General features: G+C 51.8%; 13 protein-coding genes and 2 non-coding genes across 15 annotated transcripts; 8 read left to right on the top strand and 7 right to left on the bottom strand.

The window, feature by feature from the left end:
* Positions 1 to 1,020, top strand: DL89DRAFT_223646 (cation efflux protein; the record flags this gene model as incomplete). The annotated part of the gene is made up of 1 exon (XM_040884649.1): positions 1 to 1,020. The coding sequence occupies one exon, from the start codon at positions 1 to 3 to the stop codon at positions 1,018 to 1,020; it is 1,020 nt and encodes a 339-aa protein (XP_040743113.1).
* Positions 1,021 to 1,827: 807 nt separating this feature from the next.
* On the top strand, positions 1,828 to 3,672 carry DL89DRAFT_223827 (P-loop containing nucleoside triphosphate hydrolase protein; the record flags this gene model as incomplete). The annotated part of the gene is made up of 1 exon (XM_040884660.1): positions 1,828 to 3,672. The coding sequence occupies one exon, from the start codon at positions 1,828 to 1,830 to the stop codon at positions 3,670 to 3,672; it is 1,845 nt and encodes a 614-aa protein (XP_040743112.1).
* Positions 3,673 to 3,716: 44 nt separating this feature from the next.
* DL89DRAFT_274939 (tubulin-tyrosine ligase) lies at positions 3,717 to 4,817 on the bottom strand (the record flags this gene model as incomplete). Its single annotated transcript, XM_040889244.1, has 1 exon — positions 3,717 to 4,817. The coding sequence occupies one exon, from the start codon at positions 4,815 to 4,817 to the stop codon at positions 3,717 to 3,719; it is 1,101 nt and encodes a 366-aa protein (XP_040743111.1).
* A 244-nt stretch (positions 4,818 to 5,061) lies between these two features.
* DL89DRAFT_267651 (alpha/beta-hydrolase) lies at positions 5,062 to 6,194 on the bottom strand. Its single transcript, XM_040887590.1, has one exon. The coding sequence runs from the start codon at positions 5,982 to 5,984 to the stop codon at positions 5,109 to 5,111; it is 876 nt and encodes a 291-aa protein (XP_040743110.1). The 5' UTR covers positions 5,985 to 6,194; the 3' UTR covers positions 5,062 to 5,108.
* On the bottom strand, positions 6,015 to 6,391 carry DL89DRAFT_160924 (uncharacterized protein). Its single transcript, XM_040883657.1, has one exon. It carries the CDS (start codon positions 6,279 to 6,281, stop codon positions 6,057 to 6,059), a length of 225 nt encoding a protein of 74 aa, XP_040743109.1. The 5' UTR covers positions 6,282 to 6,391; the 3' UTR covers positions 6,015 to 6,056.
* A 309-nt stretch (positions 6,392 to 6,700) lies between these two features.
* Positions 6,701 to 7,840, top strand: DL89DRAFT_267649 (mitochondrial carrier). The gene has a single exon (XM_040887589.1). It carries the CDS (start codon positions 6,792 to 6,794, stop codon positions 7,704 to 7,706), a length of 915 nt encoding a protein of 304 aa, XP_040743108.1. The 5' UTR covers positions 6,701 to 6,791; the 3' UTR covers positions 7,707 to 7,840.
* Positions 7,841 to 8,265: 425 nt separating this feature from the next.
* DL89DRAFT_267648 (uncharacterized protein) lies at positions 8,266 to 9,521 on the top strand. The gene has a single exon (XM_040887588.1). The coding sequence runs from the start codon at positions 8,401 to 8,403 to the stop codon at positions 9,373 to 9,375; it is 975 nt and encodes a 324-aa protein (XP_040743107.1). The 5' UTR covers positions 8,266 to 8,400; the 3' UTR covers positions 9,376 to 9,521.
* A 2,730-nt stretch (positions 9,522 to 12,251) lies between these two features.
* DL89DRAFT_224032 (winged helix DNA-binding domain-containing protein) lies at positions 12,252 to 12,620 on the bottom strand (the record flags this gene model as incomplete). The annotated part of the gene is made up of 1 exon (XM_040884672.1): positions 12,252 to 12,620. A coding segment is annotated over one exon (369 nt), but the record flags the coding sequence as incomplete, so codon positions are not given.
* Positions 12,621 to 13,189: 569 nt separating this feature from the next.
* On the top strand, positions 13,190 to 13,583 carry DL89DRAFT_293063 (uncharacterized protein; the record flags this gene model as incomplete). The annotated part of the gene is made up of 2 exons (XM_040890360.1): positions 13,190 to 13,203; positions 13,337 to 13,583. The coding sequence occupies 2 exons, from the start codon at positions 13,190 to 13,192 to the stop codon at positions 13,581 to 13,583; spliced, it is 261 nt and encodes an 86-aa protein (XP_040743105.1).
* Positions 13,584 to 15,577: 1,994 nt separating this feature from the next.
* On the top strand, positions 15,578 to 16,461 carry DL89DRAFT_283967 (glycoside hydrolase family 24 protein; the record flags this gene model as incomplete). The annotated part of the gene is made up of 1 exon (XM_040889760.1): positions 15,578 to 16,461. One exon carries the CDS (start codon positions 15,578 to 15,580, stop codon positions 16,394 to 16,396), a length of 819 nt encoding a protein of 272 aa, XP_040743104.1. The 3' UTR covers positions 16,397 to 16,461.
* A 175-nt stretch (positions 16,462 to 16,636) lies between these two features.
* On the top strand, positions 16,637 to 16,710 carry DL89DRAFT_t87. The gene has a single exon. It is a non-coding gene; the product is annotated as a tRNA-Ile (tRNA).
* A 941-nt stretch (positions 16,711 to 17,651) lies between these two features.
* Positions 17,652 to 17,746, bottom strand: DL89DRAFT_t74. The gene has a single exon. It is a non-coding gene; the product is annotated as a tRNA-Tyr (tRNA).
* A 765-nt stretch (positions 17,747 to 18,511) lies between these two features.
* DL89DRAFT_160711 (uncharacterized protein) lies at positions 18,512 to 19,676 on the bottom strand. The gene is made up of 2 exons (XM_040883655.1): positions 19,585 to 19,676; positions 18,512 to 19,297 (listed from the first exon to the last, which is right to left on the bottom strand). Exon 2 carries the CDS (start codon positions 19,233 to 19,235, stop codon positions 18,648 to 18,650), a length of 588 nt encoding a protein of 195 aa, XP_040743103.1. The 5' UTR covers positions 19,236 to 19,297; positions 19,585 to 19,676; the 3' UTR covers positions 18,512 to 18,647.
* A 1,892-nt stretch (positions 19,677 to 21,568) lies between these two features.
* DL89DRAFT_293060 (uncharacterized protein) lies at positions 21,569 to 22,768 on the top strand (the record flags this gene model as incomplete). The annotated part of the gene is made up of 1 exon (XM_040890359.1): positions 21,569 to 22,768. The coding sequence occupies one exon, from the start codon at positions 21,569 to 21,571 to the stop codon at positions 22,766 to 22,768; it is 1,200 nt and encodes a 399-aa protein (XP_040743102.1).
* Positions 22,769 to 22,825: 57 nt separating this feature from the next.
* On the bottom strand, positions 22,826 to 24,565 carry DL89DRAFT_160774 (uncharacterized protein). Its single transcript, XM_040883656.1, has 2 exons — positions 24,216 to 24,565; positions 22,826 to 23,952 (listed from the first exon to the last, which is right to left on the bottom strand). Exons 1-2 carry the CDS (start codon positions 24,457 to 24,459, stop codon positions 22,883 to 22,885), a joined length of 1,314 nt encoding a protein of 437 aa, XP_040743101.1. The 5' UTR covers positions 24,460 to 24,565; the 3' UTR covers positions 22,826 to 22,882.
* Positions 24,566 to 25,433: the final 868 nt, after the last annotated feature.

The following is a 25,433-nucleotide window of genomic DNA, read 5'->3' as shown; positions in this document are numbered from 1 at the left end:
ATGAAATCGCAGGGGCGGCAGGTGGCTGCGTACTACGAATCACAGAACGAGCTTATTGCCGAGCTCCTAGGCGTCAACAAGCAGCATACGGATGATGTAATTGAGCTGCAGTCAGAGCAGCGGCGGCGCAAGCAGCGGCAGGTGGACATGGCGGTGCGTGTGTCGGTGTTTGTCAATGTGCTGGTAGTGCTGGCGCAGCTGTATGCAGCAATCTCATCGAAATCGCTGTCTCTGTTTGCCGCTATGAGTGAGGCCATGATGGACCTCCTGTCGTCAATTATCCTGCTCCTGGCGTCCATTGCCGCGCGCCGCCGCGACAGGTTCTCGCTGTACCCGTCGGGCCGGTATAAGCTCGAGACCATCGGCGTGATCGTATTTGCCGTCCTGATGGGTACTTTCTCGGTTGCGCTGCTGGCTGAGTCTATCCAGGCACTGCTGTCGTCAAGGAACGAGCCAAACCAGCTGTCGCTGTACGATGGCATCTGCGTGCTGGCGGCGCTAGTGGCCAAAATCGGCCTGTTCTTCTACTGCTACACGCTGCGCGAGTACAATTCGGCACATGTGCTGATGACCGACCACCGCAACGACGTGTTTGTGAACTCGTTTGGCCTTACCATGGCCATCATCGGCAAGCACCTTTGGCCCTGGATGGACCCGGTGGGCTCGCTGATCATTGCGCTAATGATCCTGAGTTCGTGGGTCGAGGAGGCGTGGGACCAGGTCAAGTTGATCGTAGGCATCAGCGCCGACCCACACTTGCTGCAGATATTGACGTACACGGCGATAACACATGACCCAAGAATCGACAAGGTCGACCGGGTGGTCGCTTACCACTCAGGGTCCAAGCTATTTGTCGAGGTCGACATTGTTATGCCGCCCAGCACACCACTGATTGTGCTGCACGACGTCGCCGAGTCGCTGCAGGAGAAGTACGAGAACATGCCGGACATTGGTCGGTGCCATGTCCATGTTGACTATGAGGTTACTCACCGGTCGGAGCATCGCAACGCTGAGGCTTAACAATCTAATTGACATCTCTCCACCTGATTATAAATATGGACCCCTTTTACATAAGCAGATTGGTTCGATAGAGGGCTCACCTGCTGTTGTCTCGGCGCCGATGCTTGGACTGCGTTTTTGGCACAACACGAGGAATATGCCAAGACACCATCGGCTTTTTAGCCCCCGCATCCTCTGCACCTTGATTTCCTGACAAATACGCTCCAAAAAGGCAGTGGTCCTGTGACATGTGCCGCTTCCTGGTAGTATACACGCCAAGACTCACCGTTGCGAATTCTCGACATGCACGTACATGTTGTGGCCAATGTCTAATGCTTGTTTTTCGCGCTGCGCCGATGTCGGGACCGGCCTGGCGCCCGAGAGCAGCCGAGAATTACAAACCAGTTGAGCTGGGCAGCACAGTAGTGCTGCTGGTCTCTGGTGCACATCCAACCGAATTTTCCTGTGGCTCTCGTGGGCCTTCTAGCCTATTTCGAAAAAGCAAACAGGCAGAACTCGCAGGAAAATGTTGCCAAGACCCAGCCGCTTCTGTGGTCTCTGCCACCACATATTTAAACCTCAGCCTAGTTACACCATATACCTTCAACCCACACAACAACTTCATCACTCAGCCCCTCAGTGGTCGCACTAGCCTTTCAAGGGACCTTCCATTTTTTCTTCGGACTACCCAGTCAGAGCCGCTTTATCTAATCCTTCGTAGCAATACACCTGTTACAGCCTCTGCTTTCCAAGCTCAAGCAACACACATCTCTCTCCTTTGATAGCATAATGTCCAAATCCTTCGACGAGGAAGCCCTGTCTGAGGGCATGTCTACGCCGTACCACGGAGTAACCGAATCCCTCAGCGAGCCAATCCTTCAGTGGACCGATCTGACGTACGAGGTCAAAACTAAGGCTGGTAAGAGCACAGAGTGGAAGACCATCATGTCAAAGGGCACCGGAATGGCCCGTGCTGGTGAGACCATTGCCATTATCGGCTCATCGGGTGCCGGTAAGACAACCCTCCTCAATGCTCTATCTGGCCGTATTGAGGGCGGCCGTCTCTCTGGCTCTATCCTGTATCGCGGTGCCAAGCGTCACCCCGGCTCGTTCAAGCGTACGACCGCCTACGTGCAGCAGGATGACATGATGCACCCGCTCCTGACAGTCAAGGAGACACTCACGTATGCAGCCAAGCTCCGCCTCTCCAACAGCCAGTATACGGAGAAGGAGAAGCTGGAGCGCGTCCAGACAGTGATGCGCCAGCTGAGACTCGAGGGCGCGAAAGACACGCCTATCGGCAATGCCCAGACACGCGGTGTGTCGGGCGGCGAGAGAAAGCGAGTCTCTGTCGGCATGGAGCTCCTGACAAGCCCCAGCATTTTGTTCCTCGATGAGCCGACATCGGGCCTCGACAGCAACTCGTCGGAGCTGGTGGTCGAGCTAGTCAAGGGCATTTCCAAGGACCGCGGGATTGCGACCATGATGACAATCCACCAGCCTAGCGCGCGCATCTTCAATCTCTTCGACAAGGTCATTCTGCTGTCGCAGGGTCGCATCGTGTATTTCGGCCCTGTCTCGGAGTCCATCCAGTACTTTGCCAAGATTGGCCACCAGTGCCCGATGCACGAGAATCCAGCCGACTACTTTGTCGACCTGATGACTCTTGACTATCGCAGCGACACGACTCTGGCGCAAAGCAAAGAGCGGGTTGCAGCGCTAGCAGATACATTCGCCGAGCACGCCAATGCCTCCAGTGGAAGCTTTGCAGAGAAGCAATCGTTGGCTCGCAGCTACGGCGAGCAGGATAATTCGCACGTGGTTACCAAGAACAGCTGGCTGTACGAGTATGCAACACTGGCAAGGCGCGACTGGACGAATGCGCTGCGCAACACGCCGTTCGCCGTGGGCCAGATTATGCAGGCAATTGTCATGGGCGTGCTGATCGGCTTCATGTACTTTTACCTGAAGAACGACTCGCTCAGTGTCATGAACCGCATGGGTGTGCTGTTCATCATCACAGTCAATGCAACCTTCCCGGTGGTCATGCCCATGTTGTCCTTGTACGTAGAGGAGCGCGATATCATGGTGCGTGAGCGTGCTTCGGCTGCTTTCCGCATTTCCTCGTTCTACGTGTCCAAGGCAACCGTGTTCCTGCCGTTCGCCCTGATAAGCAACACGATCCTGTTCATCGGCATCTACTTTATTGCACACCTGACGTTCAGTGCCAGCAAGTTCTTTATTGCCCTGGCCATATTCTACTGCATCAACATGGTGTCCATTGCCTTCACCCTGATGGTCGGCTCGGCAGTCGAGTCCACAGAGATGGGGTTCATGATTGCACCCGCAATTCTGACCATCCAGCTGCTGTTTGGCGGCCTGTTCTCAAACCCGTCAACGATCACACCCGTCCTGCGCTGGCTCCGCTGGATCAACCCTGTGTTCCACACGTTTGCAGCATTGGCGCAAAACGAGCTTGGCGGACTCACGTTCACCTGTCCTCCCGAAACCCAGTGCTACGCAACCGGCGAGCAGGTGCTGAAGTCGTACAGCCTGACCAGGTTCAATACCTGGCAAAGCGTTCTGTTTTTGATTATGCTTGGCGCTGTCAACTATGCTGCTGGATACGCGTTCTTGCGCTGGAAGGCCAAGCCAAAGTACATCTGGCTGTAGAGAATTTACTTGAAGCTTTATTTAATAACACTAGGTCTAATTTACTACCGATGTCTGTCGTTGCTCCGCGAAAACACCTCAACCAGACCGTCGCGGTCCGCGTCCATCATGTCCCGCATGTCCTTGGTGACATCCTTCTCGTCGACCAGGAACTTGTCAACCGCAGTAGCTACCGATGCAGCCATGAACCCCTCAACAACCGACTTCAGCCCCTCGCCAGTCTGCTTGAAATCTGGGTACGCATTCGCCTCCAGCATCAGCGCATTGCAGTCCTCGTCGACCAAGAAATCGAATCCAAACTGCTCGATACAGTTTGGCCACGCCTGGAACGACGTCGGCTCACTTGCCACAGCCGCAAATGTGTCGTGCAGGATCTCGCAGATCTGGTCAAACACCTTGCCCAGCTTCTCCCTGTCCAGATCCAACTTCCAGAACAGCTCAACTGCACTCGACTCATCGAATCCAGGCGCCTTCGCCTGAAGGCAGGTGTTTGTGAGATGCGCGCGCTGGTCATCGAGATCCCCCGCAGACTCCTTGTAGGAATGCGGTGCAAAGAGAGCGAGCATCTGCTTGTAAACAAACACCTGCAGAGAACCGACAGCAAGAACGTAGACGCGGATGTGGAACTTGCGCGACCCGTGCGTGGGCAAAAGCAGGGGCTTGTTGATGTACCGCTGGATGACCCACTCGCGGATCTGCGATATCATCTGGCCCTCGAGCTCCTCCTCTTCCTCCTCATCTTCATCGTCGCTCTCAAACTCGCGCTCCAGCAGCTCCTCGAGCCTCTCTCTCGTATCAAACACGTAGATTCCTGCACCACGGCCCGTCAACGAGGGCTTTAGGATAAACTGCTGGCGGTCTCTGGGCTCCTCGACGCCCTCGTTCGCGCGCATTCCGTCTTCAACCTCGAAGCACTCCATCAGCGCCTCGTCCAGATAGTCGATATCATCGAGCTCAAAGATCCAGGTCTCGGGGACGCCCCGCAGAAGAATCGAATCCGGGTGCTTGGCCGTGTACAGTTTGATATTGAACGCCATCTGAGCCTTACGAATTAAGCCTTTGCGGATGCAGTAGGCCGAGGAGAACACAGAGGTCGAGCGGTGCACGTTGTCCCAATCGATCTTTTCGTATTCGCGCCAGTGCATTAGCTTACCCGGCGCGTGGGCTGCAGGAGAGGCGGTAGCGATCAGGGGCTGGTACTTGGAAAACGTGCGCTCGAGGATTGCCTGCACGTACGGCTCGTCCATCTCGACAATAACTGTCGCCGGATGCTGCTCTGCATCTAATGTATTGGCCATGGCTAAATAATCAAGTATTGGTGCTGGGAGCGGAGGCAAAGAGATAGTCAAAACTCAGTCGCTTTCTTGCCAGATTCTAGGCGATCCAAAAAAAAAAAACGAAGCCGTTAATTCGCAATACTAAAACATGCTGAAAATCTAATCGTCCTTTTTGGCATGGCCTGGTTTCTCCTCAGCCGGCTCAGCCGGGTGCTCATCCTTGTCGATGATCTCGCGGGTGCCGTTGCTGCGCTCGATGATATCCTTGGTGCCCATTCCGCTGAGCCGGCCCGTCGGCACATACGGGTCAGCAGCCACGACATGGGCCTCCCACCACGCAGCTATCTTCTCAAAATACCCTTCCTGCCCGCAAGTATCATTGTGCGAGCCATTCTCGAACTCCTCCCATGTGACCGGGTTCTTCTCCTCACGGCTGGCCAGCTCAAAAAGCTTGCGCATCTGCGGCGGCGGCACCAAATCGTCCCGCAGCCCAGACAAGAACAGGATTGGCACGCCAGCAACCTTGCGGATAGCCTGCTCCGAGTTCCATTTCTCCCAGCTCAGGAAGGTCAGGTAGCGCAGCAGCGGCATAACGCTGGGAATCAGCTTGGGAATCGACAAGAACGTGTTCTCGAGCATCAGACCGACAAACTCGTCCTGATTGCTTGACACGAGATCGATGGCCACGGCGCCGCCCAGTGACTGCCCGAAGGCGACAATCTTTGTGTTGGCTGTCAGCGGGTTGGAGCGCAGGAACTGCAGCGCCGTCAGGGCATCGGTCTTAATACCAGCCTCAAACGGCTGTCCGTCAGAGAGCCCGTAGCCACGGTACGATAGCATGAAAACATTGCACTTCAGCTTATCGTACAGGACCTTGGCGATGGGCAGGCGGTGGCCCATGTTGCCGGCGTTGGCGTGGAGGTACAGAACCGTTGGTGCGCGTTTGGTTTCCTCGTCTGTCTCGCGTTTAATCAGATACCCGCGGATCACCACCTTGTCGGACGTCTCCAGCCGGAGGTCGTCAAAGTTGGGCATGCCGAACTGAGAGGGTAGTGAGACCTAAAGACGTCTAGGTTTAGTTGGGCGGTGTTGCAAATGTGCAGGTCATTACTGCATCCCTTGTATATCGCAACTTACCCGCGTCCGAGAGTTGGCAGGGAAGCCTGCTGGGTACACCATGTCGCGCTGGAACAGGAACACGCCAAACAGGGCAAAGGCTGAAAGACCAACAAGCATCATGACGACGTAGAAAAGAACTGTCGGCGTCCACACCCACACGGACTTCAAAACCTCTTCGATGCCGCCCAGCGAAGCCAGGATGGCGTATAGCATTATTTGTGTAGCAGATGATTAGGAGGGGGAGAGGGCAATAGGGAAGCAGAAGAGCGAACAGTAGAGAAGCAGAGCGCTAACAAATGAAACCGGAACCGGGGACGAGAGAGCGACATGGTAGCAAATATACACAGTCGTCCGCGTGCCACGCATTGGACTGGCTGTAAATCAGCAAGGCAGGTAATCGTGGCTCGCTGATCGTAATCTGATTCCTGTCGCTGATCAGTGCGGAACATTGACCTTCTGAGTCATGAATAGCCTCCATTTCTGGGTTGGTTCTCTCTACAGCACCCTATTTTTGGATGGCGCACCATCTCGATAGGTGGAATATTGGGCTATTTCGCAAATTGATCGCCACCGCCAGTGGCGACAGACAAGGCGGCGGCGGCGGCGGTTGAGCACTCCACCTTTCTCTTCCGGTTGAGACGACTTTTATTATCTACAGCTTTTGATCCCCACTAACCACTCCCCTGTTACACCCACTCGTTTCTATTCCCAAAAGCACACGCTATGGCCACAGTCGCAATTACCGCAGAGAAAAAGGAGGTGGTACCCAAGGCGATCGGCGAGTTCATCGCCGGCACTATGGGCGGATGGGCGCAGGTTGTGGTCGGCCACCCATTCGACACTATCAAGGTGCGCATGCAGACGCAGCCCTCGCCGCCCCTCTACACAAGCAGCATGGACTGCCTGCGCGCGACCCTGCACGGCGAGGGTGCCGCGGGTCTGTACAAGGGAGTGACATCTCCCCTGGCGGGCATCGGCTTCTGCAATGCTGTGGTGTTTGCTGCCAACGGCTATTTCCTGCGGCTCTTCCAGTCCAACTCTTCTCAGCCCCTCACCTTGCAGCAAAAAGCGATCGCTGGCGGTCTGGCGGGCGGCGTCATGTCGTTTATGAACTGCCCCGTAGAGCTGCTTAAGGTCAAGCTTCAGACGCAGTACGGCACGCTGAAGCCGGGCCAGAAGCCATACACGGGTGTGTTCAACTGCGGCGTGCGGACAGTCCAGGAGCGTGGCTTTGCTGGCCTGTACCGCGGTCTGGGGATCACGATTCTGCGCGATATCCCCAGCTTCGTTGCCTACTTTGGTCTGTATGAGGGCATGAAGGCCGGCCTTGTCTATGCGCGCACAGGACACGCCGACGGCTCGCAGAGCAACGGGATGGAGCAGTTCTTGTCCGGCGGCTTTGCCGGCATTGCGGCCTGGCTGGCAGCGTACCCACAAGACATTATCAAGTCGCGGATGCAGATGGACTACAAGCACAAGAGCACGAGCGCGGCGGTCAGTGCGCTCAGAAACGAAATTAAGGGTGGCAACTGGCGCATCCTGTTCCGTGGGTTTGGCCCCACCATTCTGAGGGCATTCCCCGCCAACGCAGCCACCTTTGTTGCGTACGAGTGGACAATCAAGACCCTGAATCTCTAAGTTTGACTATACAGCTGTGGGAAGCTAATACATATCCCCCGTGCTCTCCACAAAGGCAGCAGAGACGCACTCTGGCGAAGTGCATTTATTTCCCCTGGATGTATTGCTTGGAAAAAATTTGCATCACTGTTCCCACCACCAGATCAACTGCCCCTCACGTTTCCAAAAGGAGCAACTGAAGATCATATCGCTGAAATTGTGCACAGCAAATGTTTCCTTCAAAAGTGGTGTGCTCTGGGATATAGTATTTTTTTTGCTCCTGCCAGCGCCCTTCGTATTTTGCCCCACTACTGCCTCCACCTCATGATGTTCCATGAGTGCTGTTGGATAGCCGATAGTTTTCTGATAAAACAGGTTTCGAAATGGAAATGGAAATTCATCTACCATGGCTGGTCGTCATACATTGGTTTAACTCCGCTCCAGGGAACAATTTATAAACAGCAGTAGCTCCCCCGCCTTCTCCTCCAATATCCTTTGCCCAACTTGTTCTAAAGTTCGTCGTCTCGGATTTCTTTCATTTCATTTCATTTCATTTTTCTTTCCTTACCTTACCTTTGTATCACCCCTCAGCTTTCTACTTCTCCTGGCTCGACACTTCGATCCACCCAAACATTACAGCCCATTCGCTTACAAAGTAACGATTCTCTAACAAACGAGCCATTAACGGTGAAATATATCACAGAGCATGACTACCATGTACACGCACAACACGTCACCGTACCAGCTAGACACCCTGCGCACGAACCACACCCAGTCATTAGTGAATGCTGTCAGCACCAAGCTGTACGCAAATCCTATCGACACCACACTACTGAGCCAATCGCTCGTCGAGCTCCGGCGGCACCTCGAATCGCAGCTCTCAGTCGCACCCGCTAACGACCCCGCCACGGCCACCAACGCAATTGAGGTCCTTGAGCATATTCTGTTCTGCTGGATCTGCGCCCGCGCCGCCTACGCTGACCGGCAGCATTCCGGCGACGAATCGGGGTCCATGCGGTTTGCAAAGTACTCCTACATCCCCGAGTCGTGCATCCTGGAGACTATCCAAAGCACGCTTTGTCTGGCAATGTCGCCTGCAGGCGTCATGGCGGTGGCCAAGTCATCGATCCCTGCAAGCCTTGCACTGTCCACAAGCTTTGTCGATATGCCCAGTATTCATGTTGTCGCGTTCCGCGTGCTGGCGCGCCTGTGTACGCGCCAAGCAGCTGACGCCGGCGTGTCATCGGTTCTGGACGCATTCACACGGGCACGTAACGCGCTGCAGCTGCGTAACCGCTTCGATACGCTTGCGAATGCTAGCTTTGCATTTGCCATGGACTTCGTCACAGCCGTACAGGCACCAATGACGCCACCATCGTCAGCCTCGACGGCCTCCGACAGCGAGTACGACGAGTGCAAAATGCCGAGCACACGGCTCGCAGAGCGTGTTCTGACCAGCGCCCTGGTCCTGATTAACGCAATGGTTGATGCGCATCTGGATGTCGAGCGGCGCCTGAGTCTGCGGAGAGAGCTTTTGGGCACATCCCTATACAAATGCCTGAAGGTTCTCGAAGAACCATGCTTTGATCACTCACTAGCTGTTGCGGAGGCCCGCAGGTTCCGGCTCACCTACGCCAGCGACATCCGCCTGCACAGCTCCATGCCCATCTCCCCACGGAACTCGCCATGAACCTGTCTTTGCGACGGACCACACACATTGCATACCGGATTTCACTCTTAAAACTTTGTACACGAATTCCACATTTTCAGAAAGAAGATTCTAGATGACAAGCAAAAAAGGCCTATTTACATGTGCTTGCTTGATCCTCACTTGCCTTATATCCCTGGTCTTCACACGGTATCAAAAGAGGAAAGCTGCCATAGAGTGCATTAGTCAATACTTGATGATGTCTCATTAACTGAAGCCGTGTGGTTTTGTGAAGAGGTAGACCCGGGTGTCGCCGCAGTCGCCTTGATAGCGCAAGATTTCCGCCTGTGATGCTTCTTACCCGGGATAATACCAAGCGCGGATTTTTCACCATGCGGAGTAATAACGCCTAGCGTATATAACAGCCATCTGCAGGCACACATTCCCCCGCATCAACCAAATTGCTTATCACAAAACCAGACCATTTCTGGGGGCCACCAAATATTCCAAGTGCTCGGAACATACAAACCTTCACACAGCCGAAAACACAGACTGCAAGCCTCAATGTCGCCACCACCGTCTGTCTCCTCGTCTTCGTCGACTTCAACTAGACAAAGGATCAAGAAACTTTTCACCAAATCATCTCAGCTCGAAAGAGTAAAGTCCAAGGACTCTGCAACCACACTAAGACCCTCGCCCGATCAAAAGAACCATCCCGCCCACAAGCGCAACAATGAGGCTCGTACCGCAGCAATTCTCTTCCGATGATCAAGTACAAGCTCTAAATGGCAAGTGCGCACATTTAGAACCCCCGCTTCCGTGCCAAATGCCAAGAAAATCCTCCATGGCCCTGAGCCCAATTCCGGCCGGAACTTGAAAGTTCATACTTTTTTCGTTACATCTTTCTTCTCCCCGCAACAGGAAATAAATGTGACGGTCTTCTCTCCATGCTGAATATACGGAATCCTAATCCATGCCCTACTGTTGGATGTGGCCGGAAAATAATTACCTTGATCATCCCCACTGACTCAGGAACATTGATCTACACTCCATTTGTCATCAGTCGACAATATGCACTCACGTTTGGAAAACTGGCGCAGTGCAGCATTATGACATGGCGGAGCCCATGGTACCCCCTCCTTTGCAGCTTGAAGTCGCTCGCGCCTGGCAGATGTGCATCGATAAAGAAAATCTTCCTGACCGCAGCTCTTCTACCCCACCTTTCCACCTCCGTCGATCGCAAAATTTTGACCAAAAATAATTCGAAGCAACATGACACATTTGAAGAGATCAGCCAGGAATTGGTCAGCACAGCTGGTTCAGTGTGGGGAGAAGAGAATAACCTGCTGCTGCGGATATGCCGCCTTGACAAAGAATAGAACGTGGTAACGGGTAAAGAAAATACCGACCACAGAATCGCCTGAATACGAACATGCTGCATCGGTATAAAAGCATCTGCCTTGCTCTCGCTAAGCTCACATATCACCACTCATCCCCTCACACTACTCAGCAACAGCCAGTTGTTTTTACACAGCCTACTTGCCTTTTACAACACCAACCGATTCTAACAATTTGACTACCATGTCTTACACTGACTCGTTCACATCAAGCCGCCGCTCTTCCTTTTCGGACAAGCTTAGGACTGCTTTCAGACGGTCTCACAGCAGCAATCGGAGCTCGCTGGAAGTGGCCCCCTCCCGTGCATCCTCGGTCACAATCGATTTCAACAATGAAATGAAGACCAAGGGGCAGACAACGCGCAAGTATCAGGCTCGTGTTGACGCTATCATGCTCAGATAACTACATGAGCCCCAACTAGTCTATAATGTATACTTCCCCCCCCCCTTTTCAGTTACAATACAAATATTCACCACCACATTTATTTACTCAACGCTCTGGTACCAAAGCTGAATGCACGGCTAGCAGAAGGTACGAAAGGAGAAAAATCAGGGATGGATCGTGCTTGCTGTCTGCTACACGTCCCAGTGCAAGTGGAGTGGCAGATTCAAGCAAGCTGCCCATATAAATCGTAAAATAAATGGTTAGCACAAATGGCCAGGCACTCAGCATATCTAGAGATTCACCAGCCTGCCTTAATCAGCCGAATAGCCCGCGCATCATTGCCTACCACACTTGGCCAATGAGATAGCCTTTGAAGGCACAGCCCCTGAGGTAGTTACTATACACTTTTGTGATGACAGATTTAATACAGACAATGATGTATATCAGTTCAACAGGTGGTTTATAGAGAGCTTTGTCGACTCAGACTCGCCGTCGCTGCCAGACTGGGCATCGGCAGTGGGCGAAGGAGACAGAGAGTACGGTGTTGCAGACTGGAGTGTCGACGACTGGAACACGCCGGTGCGCAGATTGCTGCCGAGATCGCGGGCCGTTGAGCGCGAGCATGACACCGCAACCTCGAGCGAGTACTGGGCTGGGCTCAACTCGTAGGCAGACCCACTATCTGGTACGGCTGTCTCCCACCGCCCAGTGATTGGCACCTGTGAGTTGCCGCGTGGAATCGGAATGGTGCTGGCCTCGTTGCGGAAATCCCTGCTAAGGTGCCGGTAGTATGTATGCGAAGTGCGGTGCACCGGAGTCAACGCATGGGGATGGTGCGCTGTCATGGAGACAATTGGTGGCAACTCTATTTTTGGCTGCTGGTGATTCAGCAATGGTACTGGCAGCGGAGCGCTGCTGAAAATAAATGTGCTGGGCGCTGGGATCGAGGACAGGGCTGCTGGTGCTGCTGGTGTTGAAATTGAGCCGTGGAAGCACTGTGGTGTTGCAAATGCTGGGCTCTGGTAGCGAGATGCTATCGGGCTGTTTGTGCTGCTCCCAGTCTTCTGCCGCTTTCTTGGCATCTCATGTCCAGTGGCAAGCGCCATGGCCTCTTCGAGCCGTTTCCGCGTGCTGGGGTCCATCAGCTCCACATCAACGGTCCAGTAACTACCCTTTCCCCGCAGCTTGGCGCTCAATTCTGGTGGCAGCTGATGTCGCGGGATGCGCTGGAAGCACTGGTTAAGACTGAGGTTATGACGGATTGTGTTCTGCCAGCCAATATCTGGACCATCGCATATCTTTGGGTACATCTCGTTGATGCTGTCGTATATTTCGCGCAGAGTCAGCTTCTGGTCCTCTGAACTCAGAATCGCCTGCGCAATCAGTGCAGTGTACGAGTATGGCGGACGCCGCCGCTTCTTTGCCATTCCAGCTACAAGCGCTGTGCCAGGGCTGTGGATTGGGCCAGCAGTGTGGTCATGCACCGTGGTGTTGGAGGCACTCATTTCAGAACGAGGAATTGCGTGTCGTGTGGAGATGATGGATTAGTTTTGAAAAGAACTGGAAATGGTATTGGTCCTGTAGTTTTATCTTCAGCCGGCACTCCTCGATGCGGCTGTTGTTTGTGTTGCTAGTTGCGCTGCTGGCCTGCATCCTTGCGATGTTTACACAGGGTCACTGCCGTATATTTGCTCGAGAATGTGAAATAAAATAGTTGCGAAACGGGTTTGCTGGGAACCGTTGCGTGGACTAAATTAGCGCTTCTCTAGACTGTTTACTGCCTCGTCTGGACCAAAAACGGTGATACTCTTAGGGCCCATGTTTTTTTTGTTTTTCTCATTTGTTTAGACCAGCAGAAATTCAACTACACACGCATCGCCTTTGACAAGCAGTAGAGCTAAAGGCAAGAATTACTGAAGTACTTGCAAGGCCTCTACGGAGGCATCCGCTGGCATGCATGGCAGCACTATATTTTTGCTATATCGCCCACCCGCTGCCAATGACAACGTACCTGTTAGTATATACCATGTGGTCAATTGCAATAGTGCATCCCTAGCGGAGCATAATCAACTCCATGCTCATGGCCGGGTATACTAGGATCAAACCAGCTGCCTGGCTCAGATATAATGATGTTTTGTCTAGTACACTACCACCCCTAGGTTTAAAACAATATTGCCCACCTACACAAAACCGAGGACTGCCTGCGGCTCGAGTAACAGAGCAAGGTCAAGTCGAACCTCGAGCGCTTCATGTACCGCACCCCGCACGACTCCTTGGGGAGCTGGAATTCCAAGACCATGTATTCGACCGAAAAGCGCTTTTGGTTCAGGCACCTGCCGTGGTTCCCAGGCGCCGTCACGCCTATCTGTATTACTGCCCACGACGAGATTGCCAAAAATTATACCCGCGATGGCCAGATCGTCACCGTGCCGTTCCTGAAAACCCGCACTGCCGCCCACATCTATTAGCACCACCAACCCCTCATTTTGTAACTCTGCCATCACCATCTGTACTTAGTATTCCTACTCCTCTTTCCTTGCTGATAAACCCCTAGCCACTTTTATTGTTGTACATGTAGAAACTACAGAGGCTTGGTGCCAAAGTACCCTACAGCTAGACCGCATGTGCCATACTCGAACCCCTTGCTCTTAGTGCTGAATACTGCTGCATTTATCTCTACACCAGATTCCGGAGGATGTTGAAACGCCATAGCACTTGTGACCATGTTTTCTACCTGCGCCATGTCCTTGGCCTTTGTTTTCTTGAAAACCACTCTGATAAACATGTATAAAGCTTGCATTCCCATTTTGCCTATCCCCCTGCCCCGCTATTGCACTCCACATCTGCGAGCGTGCCACCAGGCTTGGGTACGTAAAATACTTCCTTCAGCACCTTGTCACGATTCGGCATGTTGTGGAAACCCAGCTTCCAGCAGTAAATACCAAACAGGCTGCCCAGGAACACCAGTAGATCGTCTGCATTCCCTCGCACTTAATCCAATCTTCCATCTTTTGCCCACTTTGTATCGCGCAATTTGTTTTTTTGCATAACCAAACCTCCCTTGGTTTAGATCAAATAGCACCACAGACGACGCAGAGCCGCAGTTCGTCTCATACTAGCACTGCAGATAGTATATGTCCATGCGCCTGGATCCTGCTGCCATATCCAGGAGCCTGTCACCTGGATTTGGAGCAATGTGTTTGATAAGCACTTCTTTGCTTTCAAAAATTGGGTTGAATGGCGTGCTGGTGTGGGCACAATCATATCTTTCTGCGATAGTGGAACATGGCTTATTCACTCCAGTCGTTTTCTGATGAACCACCCCACTATCAGTGAGTATCTTTACCGTGTTGATCATCTGGTAACATGTTTGCAAAGGAGGTGGATGGATAACCACGATAGTCAAAGGCTCAAAGAGTTGATATCTCTAGAATGGTGCGTGTGTCTGGAAGAGAGGTATAGACGGAGCAATACCAGGTATATACAGCATAGTCCGCCCAGCGTGAGCATGCATATTTTTCGTGTTGATTACAGCGTATATTTATAGAGACTGAGACATACCTCCGCTGGCTTAGTGTACGAACAATACCATTCAGCTGACAAATGGACGCATTGCATTGGTGCACAGCTGTAGCACTGACACGCCATGTCTGCTCCCTATTATCTTTTCACTGACAAGGCATTCTGCGTAATCAATATTGAGCAGGAAATGCTCAATTGCTATACAGATTGCACGTAATGTACTCGCCTCTCATTGTTGATATGAATTGTGATGTATTCATGGCTGCTTTTCAAATATTCCTACCAATTAACTCAATGCATTATCACCGCATTCACAAGTATACACTGGGAACGTATATCCAACTTTCATGCTTGGATTGTGTGTAGTCTGCACAAGACCTATTTGCATATCGAGACATAGCACCAACTCGCTGCTAGCTGAATAAACGTAAATAGCGGTTTTGTCAGGCAGCAGCATTAGTCTGTATCTCGACAATTTATTTTTAGACCATTGGAACTGCAAGCTCATGCGCGCTTACAAGAGATCGTCCTGGGGCTTGCACTATGTGGATTCAGCACGTCGGTTTATTTTTAGATACATTCTGGAAGCCGGGCGTCATGGATAAAGCCTTCGCTTCGTAAGCACACTATCGAAACCTTCTAGGTCAGTGCTTATTTCTGGCAGCAGCACGCTGTGCATGAGTGACCGCCTAATGGTAATTTCCATTCAGCAGCACAGCCCGAAGAGTAAACAAGCGATATGCAGACATGGGTGCTAATAATAGAATTATCGACTATGCATATTACGACAGCGAGTCCATACCTCATGCTTGTATTCAGGAGCCAGTTGTGTATATAAAGGAAGCGCTGTTGCCTGTCACGACCAGTCCATTACCAACAGGATAAACAACAATCTACCCTCCAGTCTTCACACGGCCTCCGCAAAACACATACGAAAAAGATGAAGCTCGTCACACTCGCTGCTCTCCTGCTCGCCACTTCTTCGCAGCTTGCCTCCGGCTACGCCATCAAGGGCGACACTGTCAACTGCCGCTCAGGTCCGGGAACCTCAGACAAGGTTGTGCGCACGTACAAGAAGGGTGAGCAGGTCACACTCTCGTGCCAGACAACCGGCACGTCGGTCAGCGGCAACAACCTCTGGGACAAGACCCAGCATGGGTGCTATGTTGCGGACTACTACGTCCAGACTGGGAAGAACGGCTATGTTGCCAAGAAGTGCGGATCCACCGGCGGCGGTGGCTCTACTGGCGGCGGTTCCTCGAGCGGATACTGCAAGAGCGTCAACGCCGCCTCGCTCAACCTGATCAAGGAGTTCGAGGGCTTCGTCAAGAGCCCGGCTCCCGATCCCATCGGTCTGCCCACCGTCGGCTACGGCCACCTGTGCCAGACCAAGGGCTGCAAGGAGGTCAAGTACAAGTTCCCGCTGACCCAGGCCACCGCCGAGGCTCTGCTCAAGGACGATATCCCCAAGTACACGTGCCTGGGCAAGTACCTGAACGGCAAGGTCAAGCTCAACCAGAACCAGTGGGGTGCGCTGGTGTCGTGGGTGTTCAATGTTGGCTGCGGCGGCGCCCAGTCATCGAACCTGGTCAAGCGCCTGAATGCTGGTGAGAACCCGAGCACCGTCATTGCCGGCGAGCTGCCCAAGTGGAACAAGGCTGGTGGCCGTGTTCTGTCTGGCCTGACGCGCCGCCGCAATGCCGAGGTCAAGCTTGCCAAGGCTCCCACCAACGCCCAGGCATACCCCAAGTGCGCCTAAACCAAAAACACCATGTAACTACCCACTTCGCTCTATTTCTCACACCAATACAATCTAAAGCAAAGACTCGAAAGTCCCAGCTGCAGTGCTCGGCATGATCCGTGACAAAATGAGCTCCTCTTGCTGCTCAAAGAGCCAGAGCGGCTGAGACTGCTGTCAAGAAAATGTACCACAGAGTGGGAGTTTCATGTACACAAAAAAATTGCGTGACCTCAACAAGAGGATCCACTAGTTGGTTCGGCTCGCTTAGCTCAGTCGGTTAGAGCGACGTGCTAATAACGCGTAGGTCACAGGTTCGACCCCTGTAGTGAGCATCTCTTTTGCTTTCTTCCCCTCCTGGGCTGCTTTGCCATCTTTTTGCTGTTTCTCGCGATGCGTCGTGGTGCTGGCCACCACACCATGCTGTGAGCACCAAGCAACTCTAGTGCTGCCACATTGTCGGCTGGGGCCATTGCCAAGTGTTCCGTGCTACCTCTGGGTAGTCTCACCGTAGAAAGCGCTGTACCTCTTTTTTTTGGCATCTGTATGAGTCTCGTATCCATATTTGCTGCTGTATATGTATCGTCTGCCTATTGTCTTTTATTCTTCCGCAACGACACCTGCAAATACGGCGTCACGGCCACTGGCAGCAACTGCAGACGCCATCACCCGCTCTTCAAACCCAAGTATATAATTTGAGGGAAGTGGACGCATCTATAAAGTCGATAGGAACTTGTATAGCTCGCACTTTACTTAGTGCGCTAGATGCACATGTCGTTTGCTAACAATTGAGTGCTGCTCACGAGCATCATGAGAAAATCATAGCAAGGATAAAGAGTCTAGGGAGGGCAGCCCTTCGTTTTGTTGGGTCCAAGAGCGTTTGCTATGCACCAGGTGCGTTCACGGTCCCATCAGGCTGGTGTGGTACTCTGGTGCCAGCTGCTTTTATACGCATACTTGAAGTGCAGCGACAGTATCTACAAACAGTACTGGCGAGATAGCGTCTATGGAACCAGCCATCCGAGCATCTTATAGTTGACAGATGGCAAAATGGCCATGCAGATACAGATAAAGAAGCAGGTTCTTGGTGGCCGGACACACAGAGCATGGTGTTGCTACACAAGATGAGCACCAGCTATATGCACAAAAAAAGAAAAAAAAAGCAACAAGAGCACACACAGGCGCTACCAGCAAACCTGCCTTCATTCCTAGCAATGACAACAATTTCAGAACCAAAAAACCAATTTCCAGCAAGAAAAATGATGTTCAAAAAGAATCCGACAAACCTGATTCGAACAGGTGGCCTAGAGATTTCAAGAATTTTTTCAATTCCACTACAGTCTCCCGCTCTACCAACTGAGCTATTGTCGGCGAATCGAACAACAAAGCCGTGTCCAACTTCTGATTTTTCAAAAATCAAACTATACATAAGGCAAAGATAGGCTACTGAGAGCTGATTTCTACCAGTTCATCTTCTATTGTCTTCGTTGGGCAGCAAGCACAGACGCTATTCCACTGGCATAGTTTCGTAGGTACATATGGTCTGTGTATGATATAGTACTATTGGCCCACACTTTATTTGTACGTTTATATCGCGTGATATTCGCTGTTTTTGCTGGCACGTTAATACTTTTGGTTTGCTACCATCGCATCCCTCAGCCATGAATTTATTTGGTCTCCATCATATAGTTGGGTTTAAACATATGTCGCCGGTTTGTCAAAGTAGTCGCACTTTGCTTTGAGGCCCAGTACAGCTGCATCAACCAGAAATCAGCTCCGATGAGCCCAATGCTGTCGGATGATTAGTTCCGTTTTATGTTTGACTACTGCGGAATTAGTACACCCTTCAAAGCACATTGGATTGCAGCGGTCATTTGACACTTAGTCACACTGCGGTGCCTGGGCCCGATGGTATTTTGCCTCAGTGCCATTAATTCGCCAACCGTTCTTGCTGATATTGCCAATTGATATCGGATATCCGTAGTAGCACAGTTCAACATTATCTGGTCACAATGTAGGGCTGCGCAGCTGCATCGTAGATTTCCGAAGCTGAGGATCGAGATGACTGGCAGAGCACACAAATCGGCCAGCAGCAACACCAGCCTAGGAGTGGGCGATCACAACAATACTGTGCAGTTCCCAGGGAATCACTTTATTCTTTTTTAACAACTTTGTCGAGGGTTCTGTTGTTGACAAGCATCTTGCATTAAGGTTGTGGGAAAGGGTGGAGGTCTGGGATCAAGAAAGAAGGTATCATTAAAACGTACAGGGATCATTTTTTGATCATATCGTTGAGCTCTTTTGTAATCTCGTCAAGCTGGAGCTGCAGTTCGCCGATGATCTTGAGTGTATCCATGGTCAGGGAATAGATGTTGTTGATATTCTCTGTGAGCTCATCCTCGCCGACTGCGGTTTCCAGCAACTGCAGGCCGCCACCGGAGCTGGAGTTGATTGCCCGCCACTCAACAAGCTCGCTCTCGAGGGCCTTCATGCGTTCTGTCAGTTTGGATTGGCGCTCGATCAGCTCCCTTTCTCGTTCCCGCTGGCGCTGGCGCGAACGGCGCGCGGCTTCGCGGTTGCGTGTGCGGCGTTTGACCTGCGCTTGTTCTGATACCGTCTGGGGAGTCAACAGGTTGTTCAGGTTGTCTTTCCAGTACCTTGACCCCTCGCTCTGCGATCTGGTTGCGCTCCAGCTCGGGCTTTGCCGCTCGTCGCTGTTGTAGTCCGAGTCGTTAAACTCGTGGTCGTGGCTGTGCGCGAGGTCATCGGCTGAATTTGGCTGTGGGGGCGGTGGTTTCATGTGGGTGCTGGAAAGTGCCTGCAGTTCCTGGCTTGAGCTGGGGTACTGTGTGTGATCCATTAGGAGTTTGTGTGTGTCTGTATGCAAGTGTTGAGGCTAAAATACAAGACAGGTTATGAGGGCTACAGCAAAGGGTATATGTAGGTAGATCAGAAGAGAAAGGAAGACAAAAAAGTCAGTATTGTGAAAAGTGGTGGTGGAGAGATATCTGACAGCAAGCAAGGGCTTTCAACAAGTCAATATGGAGCAATCAGGTTTTTTGGGGGCGGGGTTTATGAGATAAACGGCTTGTCTGGTTCAGATTTGTATGCGATGGGCGTGTGCCAGTGTTGGCCGTTTAAATACGACCCGCAGAACCAGTATCAAGTGCGGTGCGACATGGTCTATTAAAAGAAAAAATTTACTGTACCTTGCTTTGAATAGCAATTCTTCCATATACGCCTGGAGATCGCTTTGGCTTTCCGTGGCGAATCGAGTGTATAATACCGCACCTGTCACTGAGACCGGCCTATCCACCGTTTATTCCACCAATTCAAATCGTCCGATATAAATGCCGATTCCCTTGTTGGACGGAGGAATTTCTGAAATTGCTGAAGACACTGGATTTGCTGCAATGATTGACTGCTGGTACTCGTCAGAAAAGGTCCGGGCTACATATGGCAACAAGAACAAGCAAAAAGGAGCCAGCGAGGTCGCCAAACCCCATAGGTATGGTAGGAACGCTTTCTAAAAAAGAGAGGGTGGTATACGCTGCAGGTACACGCCAGACAAATAACTTGCATGCCCCTGGTAGCCTGGATCATGTATGGACCCCGCGACTGCTGGTGTAGTGGAAAAGCCAGGGGTGGCCAAAAACAAATGATAAAACGCAGCTTCTTTTTGTACCTCTTGCTATTTTCTTTTATTTCACTTTGCTGCTAATGGCAACCACACAACCCAGCTCATGCTAACGCTAGTGTGAAAGTAGGTGTGCGGAATGAAGCGAGCAACACTGAAACAGGGCGGACGCAGCTTTTTCAGTTGTGTAAACAAATAATGTGTGGTCCGTGAATGATCCGGGAGAAAGGATATAGGAAGCAGCGAGAAAAGGGTGTGCACCAGCCATGGCCCAAGCCTAGCATCAGCCGGAGACCCGCCCATTTAAGGCTTGGCCAGTGTAGGGGTGCTGATGCTTGGGCAAGGCTCGGTGCTCTAGCTGATGCACACGTCTTTTCGCCCAGAGATAGGTGCGTCCTTTTTGCTTCATGTCTGCAAAGCGACTTGCCTTTGTTTAGAAGAGTGCGCCAATATTGTTGTCCCGTCCTTGCTACTGCTGTTGTGCTCGGCTGGCTATTGTCGTGCTTGTGTTTGTGGTTGTTGCTGTGACGAGAGAAATGGCGAGAAGTAAATAGACGGGTTTGATATCAGAAGAGAGAAAGGCAGAGAGAAGAAGACAGAGAAAGCGCAACAGCTAATGACCTTCCGGCGGAGTGACCGACTGCTGCATACATGCCGTCACGCAGGCACGGCGACACAATGTGGCATTAAGGCGATGCAGTGTATCTGGTATAAAAATGTCGTTTACTTGTTTTTTGAAGCCTTTTTGGGCAAACCTTCAACCGGCAAGAAGACAGGTTCTGGTGGCCGTGGCTGAGATGGATGGCGGCGCCATCTCTGGGCAGTGATTTTCTAGGCAGTCCCCGCGCCTGAGTTGAATGCGGGATATGCCCTGGATTGTCTTGGCTCAGCTCACTGGCGCAGTCCTCTGCTCCATAGGCAGCAGGGAGAGAGGGGGCGTGTCGCTGCCACTCCTCCACTGCGGTGGCGAGTTTTACCCGGATCCACACAATCACCTGCACGCAACAGACGCCAATCAACAAAACCGCCTATGATTGCCTAGTAAAAAAGGAACGGCATCTCGCTGCATGCATTGCGAGCGCGAACGCATCCGCTCCCTTTAAGCGAGGTTCGCTGCTGGTCTATGTCAAGCATACTTGGGCAAGCTTCTGTTCAATGAGGAATAGGTCAGAAAGAGACGGCAAAAAGAGCACATCCGCGTCCTATGACCGAGCAGGTGCATGATTTATACACCCAGCTGCTTCTAATTAGTCGCGCAACAGTGAACGCGCTCCCTCCTGTGTAAAGATAGGATGTGCTGTCGTTCTGAGTTGCTGTTCGCATTCACACTTGACTAGTCACTGCAGCCTTAAACAAAGCAACTCCTTTTACTCTGCATTTTTATAATGTAGCAATCAATTCTCTCGCATACGCGACGTCCTTTATCGTTTAAAAAGCAGAACAGCCGCCCTGCGTTCTCTGTTGCACGCACAGTCTTCCCCACGCAGCGTCAAAGCACCTTCCGCTCCTCCATTTCCATTTTCTGCTTTCAATACTATATCAATCGCTACCGCAATATGTTTGGTAACAACCAGTTTTCAGTGCGGACCACCACTGCCGAGGCTGCCGCTGCAGTTGCACAATACCCAGACCCCCATGGTGTGCTTGGATACTGGGCCGTCGTAGGCCACGGATTCAACATTGCGTCGATTGTCAGCTCTATCTTTGTTATTGGAGCGACCATCGTCCTCTCTATCCGCAACCGCGAGTTGTTTTCCCGCCCGTCCTTTCGGCTCTCCGGGTGGATTGCCGCCGCTGACCTCATCTACTCGGTAACTCAGCTCTTTGTCTTCAACAACGACTACATGTCAACGCTCTCCGAGGCCAACCTCCGTGCAATTGTGTGGATGCTGGCTGGTAGCGTTGTGTCGTTCGTCTTCCTGACTGTCTGCATCGGAATCCACCTTGTTCTGACGGTGCTGATGCGTAAAACGCACATTGCAAACCGGATCCAAGGCTACTACGAGTACGTCTCGTTTGTTCTGGGCTTTCTGGTTACCCATTCGTACATGTACATGTACGAGAAGATTGGCTGGATGCCGTCAATGCAAGTGTTCCGTATTGCAACGTCAGAGTCTGAGTACAACCGCAACATCTGGGTTGCACACTACATGTGGACAGCTGCCGGCATCGTCTTTCTGTTCATCATTTCGATTCTGATCTACCTGCAGATGATGAGCGTCATAAACCGTGTCGAGGAGACCCAGGGTCCCGAGAAGCTGGACATGCTTGACGGCTCTACCCTCAACATGATGACCGACATGCGTCGCAAGTACATCAGGTCGGCGACTCTGCGCATTGCCTGCTACCCGATTGTGCCTATTGTCACTCAGACGTGGAACATCGTCACAAACATGATTACAGACAGCCAGCCCTTCTGGCTCTACATCATGGCAAACCTGATGCCGGCTACCCAGGGAATGATCAACATGCTCATCTTCCTGATGAACCCAGCATTTGACAAGACCCATCAGAGGATCACAAAGTACGTCCGTCGCACATGCAGCCGCAAGAACCGCAACATCCCCAGCAAGCTGCCTCTGCACAGCTCGAGTGAGGATTTTGCATGCAAGGAAGATGCCTCAACAACGCAGCTCAGCTACAATCTCAAGTCTGGCTCGCAGGCTGCAGCAGACAAAAACACAAACACAAACTACTTGTGTAATTACGATGCTAACCGCTCGACTGACACGATCCAATTCTCGACAACACTGTGAACATAAAAGCGTTATGTGGTTTCTGAGTTATATTAGTTTTAAAAAAGTACTATCGAATAATTAATCACGCCAACAAGTATGCTTGCTAACAAGATGGCCCATGTCTGATAGGCGTCAGACATGCTCGACCCAGTTTTCTGCGTGAGAGGGCAACGGGTGATATTTAGCCGGAGGTGGCTGGCACAGCTTGAGATACAGGTCAACCAATAGGTAGAAGTAGAAAAAGATGACGAAGCAGAAACTGAGAAGCAGCAGGCCGTATGTGGCGATATCAACCTTTGAGTTTATGAGGAGCAGAACCATGTCCCTGTTCGAGCCCATCAAAAACATGCCTGATGCGCACATAAAGTACAGCGGTACATACTGGAATAGAGATGGCTCGCCGCGCTCCTTGATGAAGCCTGACGCAATGATGGTAACTTCGAATATAGTAACCACACCAGTTATGATCATTGCTGCGCCAAACAGAAAATGTGTACGCGAAGCCATGACCAGATCCTGCTGATGTATGATCATCGACACGCCGGTTGCGATGAATATGAGTGCGGGGATCGGCGAGCGGTTACGCGGCGGGCTCTTCCAGGTCATTGCCATACCAAGCGATCCGCCAGCGAGCCAGCAAATGCCAATCATCGTGTGCTGTAGGTCCTTGTGCGACCATGCGTCCGTGCTGCTCGACTGGAAAAAGTTGTGCTCAGTAAAAGTGCCGATCAGGCCGACGGTCACAATTATCCCGCACTCAAAAAACTCCAGCGGCCGACCCAGCTCCATCAGCACCGGTCCGCACAGTCGCATTGCGATGACACCAGAAATCGCCGTTCCCATCAGCATGCTGCCACGGACAAAGTGAGAGATGCACTGGCCGAGATGCCCGTGGCTGCACAGGTTCAGGAATGTAATCACGCCCAGCACCATTGCCATGTATGTAAATATGAACTGGAAGGCAGTGACATAGCGGTACGGGGATTCTAGCAAAGCATTCTTCCGAACCAATCCGGTGGTGAGCGCAAGGTTGAGCACGGTCTGAATAACCAGCAGGCTTAGCATGAACCACCCAAAGCGGGCGTAGGTGTTGTCGACGCTGCCTCCAATCCAGCCAAACACAAACCCAACCAGTCCGACCAGCGCCCCAGCCACCTGGACGATCGGTTGGTACTTGTGCCGAGCAAATTCCATGGCCATTGCTACATACAACAGAAGAGGTGTACGCTCTCATTGAGTGGGGGGCCATGATGTGCGTGAGCAGGATGCGTGACTTGTCGTGAATTGGGATTGTCGCCATTTCCTCCTCTCTTGGCTGTTTTTCCGCACGCCAACCAGACAGTTGACCAAGCTGCACACGATGAAAGTATTCTACCTGTGGGTGTCCATGACAAATCCGTCATGCATGTCCTCTATTCCTTCCTAGCATCCCAGTGATTTCGATGGGATTCCATTTGTTTCTTACCTGTCGGGAGGAATAGCAGATGGCTAAACAGACACAACACAACGTGGGTGCGCAGTGCCCATCCCATCGGCTCATCTGGCCAGTGGAAGTATTTGGCTTCGTCAGGCAGTGGGCCGCTACCAATCGAGTTGTGGTCATGTCCTGCACTGCTGTCCATATCGTCTCCATGCGCCTGAACAAGGATAGGAACAGCAAACAGCAATAGAGAGATGGCAGAAATGAAACGTCTGGCAAGTCGCAGCATTGAAATTATATTAGAGGCGTGCCTTCAGACAACAGATAGTAGCTGTACAAAACACTGACAAAAGTAAAGAACGAAGCGTTTTTTTACATATGCGCAGGCAAAGGGATGTGAAGAGCGCGCCAAGAACAAAGGTATGGATGCATTTATAAGGCAGCGCCCCTGGCCCTGTCTCAGGCCGGCGGCGTATCCCCTGACCTCCAGGACAGGTGGTGCGGACTCCTGGACAGGTTCATCATTGTTGGATGCCTCGTTTGACAATAGTTCCGCAATCGTCAGCAGGGTTGCGCGACATTTCCGTTGTTTGTAGAGCCGCACTTCCTTTTTACTTTCCAGGTTGCCGTCCATTTCATGTCTGGTCGATTCAGGCTCAAGGATCCCTATCCTTGCCAGCTGCTCACAGACCACACATCTTAGCAGGTACTTGGCAGGTGCTTGGCAGTGCTACAGCAGCTTTGTCTGTGTGTCTGGTCAAATCCGTCGGGAAAATTGTATGTTGGTGAGTACGGACTTTGGCCTTGAGATATTGGGATAAGGTTGGCGGACAGCCTTGGTCTGCTGGTGATCTTCTCTGTAAATACTGCGGAGTCCGCACTAGATCGCTTGGTAGCAGCCGGCCAAGAGATAACTCATCACTGCTACCAAGCCCGTGGACCAGCTCGTTGGCAGATGTCCATTCCAATTTTGTGGAAAAACATTCAGCCACATCTCCTCCGGAAACGATTAGACATATGAGTGACTGGGAACCTAATTAAGCGGTATCTCAACCTGCTGCTCAGCAAAAGTTTAACGGCTGTAAGATACTATGGCAGTGTGTATCTTGTCACAGCTCACCCGCGCGATGTTGTGGAAAGAGTAGCGTATAGTGTGTTTTATTACTATAGGCTTATTACTACAGACAAAACGTCCCCAGTGCATATGGCATTAAGACCCCGCAGTCTTTGCGTATCACATAGTATACACAGGGATGTATACAT

This window comes from Linderina pennispora (assembly GCF_002104995.1).
Source record: "Linderina pennispora strain ATCC 12442 chromosome Unknown DL89scaffold_7, whole genome shotgun sequence".
Lineage (NCBI taxonomy): Eukaryota > Fungi > Kickxellomycota > Kickxellomycetes > Kickxellales > Kickxellaceae > Linderina > Linderina pennispora.
The sequence above is the reverse complement of the archived record's forward strand: the minus strand, read 5'-3'. Positions and strand labels throughout refer to the sequence as shown.

Excerpts from the sequence above, each read along its gene's own strand:
- DL89DRAFT_267651 (XM_040887590.1), bottom strand. The coding sequence starts at position 5,984 with ATGCCCAACTTTGACGACCTCCGGCTGGAGACGTCCGACAAGGTGGTG.
- DL89DRAFT_160924 (XM_040883657.1), bottom strand. The coding sequence starts at position 6,281 with ATGCTATACGCCATCCTGGCTTCGCTGGGCGGCATCGAAGAGGTTTTG.
- DL89DRAFT_267649 (XM_040887589.1), top strand. The coding sequence starts at position 6,792 with ATGGCCACAGTCGCAATTACCGCAGAGAAAAAGGAGGTGGTACCCAAG.
- DL89DRAFT_267648 (XM_040887588.1), top strand. The coding sequence starts at position 8,401 with ATGTACACGCACAACACGTCACCGTACCAGCTAGACACCCTGCGCACG.
- DL89DRAFT_160711 (XM_040883655.1), bottom strand. The coding sequence starts at position 19,235 with ATGGATCACACACAGTACCCCAGCTCAAGCCAGGAACTGCAGGCACTT.
- DL89DRAFT_160774 (XM_040883656.1), bottom strand. The coding sequence starts at position 24,459 with ATGCTGCGACTTGCCAGACGTTTCATTTCTGCCATCTCTCTATTGCTG. Across the intron at positions 23,953-24,215 it reads TCTGCTATTCCTCCCGACAG|CAATGGCCATGGAATTTGCT; the intron begins GTAAGAAACAAA and ends TGTTGTATGTAG.